The 7,147-nt window shown below is 68.7% G+C and overlaps 1 protein-coding gene across 1 annotated transcript; it reads right to left on the bottom strand.

Moving 5' to 3' along the window:
• Positions 1-4,872: 4,872 nt before the first annotated feature.
• On the bottom strand, positions 4,873-5,998 carry IHH (Indian hedgehog signaling molecule). Its single transcript, XM_029910494.1, has one exon. It carries the CDS (start codon positions 5,560-5,562, stop codon positions 4,873-4,875), a length of 690 nt encoding a protein of 229 aa, XP_029766354.1. The 5' UTR covers positions 5,563-5,998.
• Between the last annotated feature and the right edge of the window lie 1,149 nt (positions 5,999-7,147).

Here is a 7,147-nt window from a genome sequence, read left to right as displayed (position 1 = left end):
GCTCCTCACAGTTTAGCATCACCTGGAATCCCCCCAGCCCCCCCGGCCCAGCCCCAGGCGCACCCCCTGCATGACACTTCCCCATCCGTGGGGCGCACTGTCCCCAGGCGAAGGGGACATGGCTGCACAGGGCAGGCGTCAGGGGAAGGGGGCTCAGACCCCAGCTGCTTTCGCTCCGGCTGCTGGCCAGGGAGCAAACCTGTCCCACCCCAGCCCAGGGCTGCTGCGTGGGTACACGCCAGGGAGGGGGCGTGCAGGGGGCAGCTGGGAGGGCGAAGGTCCCTGTGGCTGGAGCGAAGTGCTGCTCTGCCAGTTCCAGCTGTAGCCAGCAGGTGTCACTGCAGTGCCAGAGAGTCGGCACAGCCGAGTGCCCGGGGACGGGGCACGGATCGCAGCCAGGCGCCCGCCCCCCCCCCATGGGCACGGGATGTTCCCCGGCGGCCTGGGCTGCATCGCAGGAGCCGGCACGGGGACACTGAGCACAAAGTGTCCTCATACGATTGCTGCAGGCGAAAGGAACCTGGGGCCGGCCCCGGTCCGGTGACAATCCCCAGGGCACGGGGCAGGGGCTCGTGCCCCAGCCCAGGGAGTGGCCACACTGCTGCCTCGAGCTCAGAAAGCAGCGCATGGCCAGGGCAGCATAGGTCATGGGGAGGGGGCAAAGGTGCCCAAGGGGCGAGGGAGACAGAAATCCCTCCATGCCAGGATGCCCTGTCCCAGTGGGCACCCCACAGCCTGGCCAGCGTCCACACAGCTACATGTAGTGTGGGATCTGCCCTGGCCCGGTGCCGAGTCTTCAGTGGGAGCAGAGTTGGCTGCCCCCCCGGCTCAGGCCATCGCCATGGCGACAGGTGGCAGCCACGCACTCAGATCACGACGGGTAGAGAGAGAGAGATCCCAGAGACTGGCACACAGAGCTGGGCACAGAGACAGGCTCAGGCCCTGCCCCTGGCTGGAGCAGGGCTGCCAGGTGCTTGCATCACTGCCTGGGATGGTGATGGCTGGGAAGGGCACAGCAAGAACCCATCCTGGGCTCAGCCACCCGAGGAAATCATTGGCAGGGGAGTCAGAAACGCTTTACACACCGCCCAGTCGGCCTGTGGAACTCTCTGCCACAAGAGGGAGCCGGCGTGGGCAACGTCCTGGCTGTGCAACGCACGAGTAACTCTGCAAGCTAAGGACACGAGCGACAGGATGGATCCAGTCTCACGCTGCAGGACATTCTGCACAGCCAGCCGGGGACATTACGGGTGTGGGGGAGGGTAATGCTGTGCCCTGACCCATCGGCTGTGGGCAACTGCTGGAGACAGGCTGCTGGCCTAAGCAGGTGCCCTGGGCTCTCAGAGGGGCTGGTGCCCTTCACACAGCAGCTGGTCTCAGGCCGGAGTGGCAGCCAACGCCCTGTCTCGGGTTCCGGACCTCGGAGAGCCGGAGGGGGGAGCCAGAGGGAGAGCCCGGCTCGGAGACGCCCGGAGAGACCCCAGCCCACATGACAGGGAAGCAGGCTCACTCACTATGAAGGACCAGCTCCCCCAGGGCGAGGAGCCAGCACTGACGCTCGGGGCTCCCAGCTGAGTTCTGAGTGGGCAGGGCGCCTGTGGAGGTCTTGGCGGCCCCAGCAGAGGTCGAGGGCTGAACGGGGCCTTGGAGAGGGAGCGCCCCTCCCCTAGGGTGCTCCTGCTGGCAGGGCGCTTGGCACCGGGCGCATATGCTGTGCCTGCCTGGCACCTTCAGCTCCCAACGGAGTCACTCACAAGCAAGCCCAGGTGGGACCCACTCCCAGGGGGAGCCCCGAGATGGCAGGGCCAGGCTGAGCCCCCCCCCCCCCACACACACACAGGGAGAGCAGCCAGCAGCCCCACCCTGGATGGAGACCAAGGCCCTGGCGTGCCCGTGTTGGGGTGGGGGTGTCAGTGCGTTTCCTCAGCAGGGCAGCCTGCCCAGGCACTTCCAGCCCCACGGTGCAGGGGGGGTGAGGAGCCACCCGGGAGGGGGCAGCACGCTGGGTCTGCAGGCCGGTGGGGCTGGGCACCATGGGGGGGCACCTGAGACATTCCTCTGCCCAGCAAGGGTGGAAAGGGGCTGGCTCCGTGGGAGGGGAAAGGTGGGGCCTTCTCTCAGTGCCTGCCAGCGGGCCCAGCGCAGAGCAAACAGACGCAGATTCTTGAGGCAGATGAACCGATAAGGGGAGGCGGGGAGCAGCCCTGGCCCCCCCGGCCAGCATCTCCCAGCACCACCCGGACGCCCAGACCCTTGGACTTGGGGAAAACAGGTTCTGAGGTGAGTCAACAGCAGTAAAAGCCAGTGAGGCGAGGGAGAGGGGTTGCATGGGAGTGGGTCCCCTCCCGTCCCCTCCCCCAGCCGTCCTGGCAGCGTGAAGCCTGCACCTCAAGCCGCCTGGGGCCCTGGGGGCATCTCTCCCTTCGCCCTCCCCCCCGGGGGGCACTGGGAAGGCTGGGGAAGGCTGCCTTGAGGGTGCTGGGAGTCCTGGTGCCATTGGCTGGCAGCCCCCTGCTCCCCCAGCCAGGTGTCCCTATATCTTGGCCACTGGGCTCCCAGCAGGGCCAGGCCAGCGAGGGCCCAGCCCCCAGGGCAGCAGGGCACTTTTGGATGTAACGTCTGGGCTGTGGGGTGCTGAGAGGCTCCGGTCGGGGCCCCATTGGGCTGGGCACTGCGCGCACACGGCGAGAAGAGAGTGTGACACTGGGATTACCTGGGACTCGTGCTGTACTGCCTGATGCAGCGAGACACAGAAATAGGGCTCACAGCTGGGACATGGGGCCTGTCCCCTCTAGGGGGTGCCGGCTCTGATCCGGCCCCAGGGCAGAGGACTGGCTGGCTTGAGAGGAGAGGGAAAGGGGGGGAATGGAGCACTGGGCCTTTCCCCCGGGCCTGTCCCCTCTAGGGGGCGCCAGCTCTGATCCGGCCCCAGGGCAGGGGACTGGCTTGCTCAGGAAGGCAGGGAATAGGACACGAGGCTTTTCCCCTCCAGGGGCCCCAGACTCAGATCTGGCCCCAGGCTGGGGACTGGCTGGCTCAGGGGGGTGGGAAATGGGGCACGGGGCCTTTCCCCTCCAGGGGGTGCCGGCTCTGATCCAGCAGCTGGCATTAGTCCCATGTGACAGTCATTACTAGCTGTGAAGTGCTTTGGGCTCCCCGCCCACACCCCAGCTGGCACTCAGCAGAGAGGTCCAAGCAGGTCAGGCAGGAGCAGCATGGCGTGCAGGGGGCTGTCCCGGGCGGCACCTATCCAGGGATCCAGTCTCCAGTGATGTCAGACTGCCCTACATTCACTTCCTGGAGATCTCGTGTCCTCACACACACCAAGGCCAGAGTCCACTAGGGCACGCTAGTCATCCCCCCGCCAGCCAGGAACCCACGGGCCCAGCCGGCCAGCGCCGGCCTCCAGCCCTGGGACCCAGAGGCTCTGCTGGGACATTCACCTGGGCTGTAAATCAGCGCAGCGTGCTGGGACCAGGCTCCTTATCTGCATTCCTGAAAGCCGCAGGCATTCTCCTTGCCCACACCGAAACGCAGGGTAACCTTCGTCCCGGAGCCACCCTCCCCGTCCCAGGCCGCCTCTGCTGGCTTCCAGGTGGAATTTACGACAGGCCATTGTCCCCTACGTTAGACACGGCCTCGCCCAGCTAGGGTCAGTAACTTCCAAACACTCCACCCCAGACATCAACCAACCGCCCCCCCAGCTCCCAGAGGCAGGGGAAACTGAGGCACGGAGCGGGTGAAGGGGCTTGGACAATGCTGCGCAGCAAGCTGCCTGCTCTGAGTGAAGGCAGTGCCTGCTAGGCCGCTCTGCCCAGGGCTCTGGGTACATGAATCCCCTCCCCAACGGAGAGGGCTGAGTTCTGCTTTGCCCCCCTGGGCAATGCCCCTCTGTTACACCGACGGAGCCCTGCAAGGCCACTGCCCCCACCTCTGCTGCCATCCCAGGCGCTCAGCCCATGGACAGAGGCCGGGTGGGGGGTGCGGTGCTCAGTGTCATGCCCACGGCAGTCACACCTGAGCCCTCCCTCCTCACCCCATGCTCAGGCCCCGAGCGAAGGGGCCTGCCCGGCCGAGCCAAGCACCCAGCTGTGCCCGGAGCCTTCGTGGGAAGCTGCCAGTGACCTGCTCCCGCTCTGCTCCCCGTGGGCCCACAAGGGCTCCTGCAGCCCTGCAGAGCCCATGCAGCACCTCCTCCTCCCGGTCCCCAGCGGGCAGCACCAGCAGAGCCCCGCCGAGGGCACAGAGGACCCGGCCATTGAGCAATCAAGGGTCAGTCTGTGCTGGGGTCGCTGACAAGGGTCACGCCAGCCGCCCCCCTTTCCCGGTCCCTCTACAGCTCGGCTCTAAGCTGCTTTGGGACAGCACCACAACCCCCCCGCCGCCCTGCCCCCCCCCCCCGCCCTGGGTCCCCGGCCCCCCCCGCCGCCCCCCCCCCCCAGCACTGGGCCCCCGGGACTCTGGGGATTTCAGACACGGAACCCTACCCCCAGCCAGTGCCAAGGGACTGCCCAGCTGGGGGCCTCCCCGGGCAGGCGGGGGGCCACTGCCCACCCCCTCCCGCTCCCTCCAGCGCTCTGGTCCTCCACAGCATCCGCCCCTGACTCCCTCCTAGCGGGCTGGGGCAGCAGCTTGCGCCCAGGAAGCCCCTGTGACTCAGAGCATCTTGTGGCTGCTGGGGGCGGCTGTGAACTCGCCACCTCCTGCGCCTCGGACTGGTGCTGACGGGCGCGGGGCCCGCAGCCGGAGACCCGGAGCGCACGCTGCCCGGCAGGTGACTGGGAGAGCCGCGCCGCGCGCCCTGATCCCCGCAGCTCCTCTCCGCGTCCAGACCCTGGGGCCCCGCGCAGCGCTGCTGCCCCGCGCCGCCGGTCACTGCACGGGAAAGTCCCGGGTTCGGTGGAAGGAGGGCAGCCGGGCCCGGGAGAACAGAGGAGACCCCCGCCGCGCACCGGGGACCCGGCTGGAGAGGGGCCCCGCGGGAGGGCAGCTCTCCGGGGAGGAAGCATCTGCTCGGGCCATTGCTCCACCTCGGACCGCGGGGCACTTCCCGGCCTCCCTCCCTCCCTCCCAGCACCTGAGCCCGGGCCCCGGACAGCCCCGCGCCCCGCCGGGCGGGGTGGAATGTCCCCCGGAGCCCGGCATGGCTGGAGCAGGGATCAGGGCAGGACCCAGGGGAGGGGAGAGCAGGGCTCCCCCGGAGAGGAAGGACTGCGGGGCGCAGAGGGCCCAGGAGCCCGGGAGGGGCTGGGCCCGTACCTGGGTCATGAGGCGGTCGGCTCCTGTGTTCTCTTCGTCCTTGAAGATGATGTCGGGGTTGTAATTGGGGGTCAGCTCCTTAAAGCGCTCCGAGTTCCGGGCGATCTTGCCCTCGTACCTGCCGCTGGCGCCCAGGGTTTTCTCGGGCACGTTGGGGCTGAACTGCTTGTAAGCCAGCGGGATGAGCTTCCTGGGGGGCCGGCGGCGGCTGCCCACCACCCGGCCCGGCCCGCACCCCCGCACCGCCGGGGCCAGCAGCAGCGCGCACCCGCTCAGCAGCAGCAGGAGCCGGGCCAGCTTCATGGCAGGGAAGTCCGGGGGCAGCGGGGACGCTGGGCTGCTCCGCCGGGGCGGGGAGGCGGGCGACAGGGGGGTCCTCAGCCCGGGAGCCCCTCAGGCTCGACCGGGGCGTTCGCCGTGCCCCAGGGGGGTCGCCATCCAGTGCGTAAAGGTGGCCGTGTGCCGGGCAGGTGCTGCCGTGCGCCCCGCTGCTGCTGGCCGGCGCCTGCGGCTGGCAGCCTGCTCTGAGCTCTCCTGCCCGGCCGCCTCCAATAAATAGCGAAGGGCCGTTTGTTTTGGCAGCGGGGCGGCTGCTGCGGGGCCGGGGCCCGGCTGCCCGGAGTCCCCGCGGTTTGCGCTCTGGTGGTCAGGGCGGCGGTGGCTGCAGGGGCTGGAGCTGGAGCCGGAGCCGCTGCTGCCTCCACTCCCAGGGCACGAGTGAGAGGGGAAATTGAAGAGATCCGGGATCGGGAACCGCCAGGACCGCACCCTGCCCATGTCCCAGCCTCCCAGCTCCCTCCCTCCGCCTCCCCGAGGAACCTGCAATGGGCCGCCGGCAGCCTCCTCCCCCTGCCAGGAGCGCCGCTGGCCGGAGCCCACCCCACCGGCCGGGGAGGCGCCCCGTTCCACCTGTCCCGGAGGGCGAGCCCCGGTAGGCAGCTGCCCCCACCCCGCCAACGAGAGCGAGGCCAGAGGGCTCCCTCCACCCCGGGAACCAGCCCTGCCCCGGGGGCGCCGGCTCCCAGCCCACCCGGGCTACTTCGACAGGTGTCAACAAAACCCACGTGGAGGGGCCCTGAGCCCGTCACAGCGGGTGCCCCCCGCCCAGGAGCCCTGCAGCCCGAGCAGGTGCCCCCCACTCCTGGGCTCGCTTTGCTCAGTCGCTCGGGGTCCCTGGGCAGAGCAGGCGAAGATGCCACTTCCAGTCCTGCGCCCCCTGATTCAGGGCTGATACCAGGTGCCCCAGCGCGCGGGGGGGGGATCAAACAGAGCAGAGAGGCAGCTGGTTGAAATTTAACCACAATATTCTCGGTCTCTATTGTTTGGAGGGAGGCCCAATATTTCCACAACAGGATTATGGGATCTGATTAACTCACTGAGACAACAATGCGGGGCTGGGATGGGCTTCCCCTTCCAGCTGCCAATAGGGGAAAGTAAACACAACACCCTGATTTCACTACCCAGGCCAGGGGCCGGCCAAGCCCCCTCCAGCCCCCTCGGCTCTGCACTGGGGAGGGCGCCGGGCCCCTCTCCCCACAGCCAGCCTCATCTCCCCAGGTGGGCCAACTGCTTCGGGCAGCCCTCGCCCAGGGCCACAGCCCTTCCCGGGGTGCTCTGGCTAGGCCAGGCGAGAGGCAGGTCCCAGAGGGGCAGAGGAGTGGCCTGCCATGCCAAGAGGGGTGCCATGCTGGCCCTGGGGGCACCATGATGCAGGGAAGCAGCCAATGGAGTTCATTCTCGGGACCTCAAGCCCACGGGCGCAGGCAGAAGCACCCGCTGAGTTGGGATGCCCAGCGTGAGAGGCCTGGGGCCGGATTTCCAGAGGTGCTGGCACCGCCGGCTCCCAAGGCCGCTCCTTCCCCCTCCCTGGCGCCCGTCCCCTCGGGGA

This window comes from Terrapene carolina, unplaced genomic scaffold, assembly GCF_002925995.2.
Source record: "Terrapene carolina triunguis isolate 2854851 unplaced genomic scaffold, T_m_triunguis-2.0 Scaffold62, whole genome shotgun sequence".
Classification (NCBI taxonomy): domain Eukaryota; kingdom Metazoa; phylum Chordata; order Testudines; family Emydidae; genus Terrapene; species Terrapene triunguis.
Note: the sequence above shows the minus strand (reverse complement) of the source record. Positions and strands in the feature narration are given on the sequence as shown.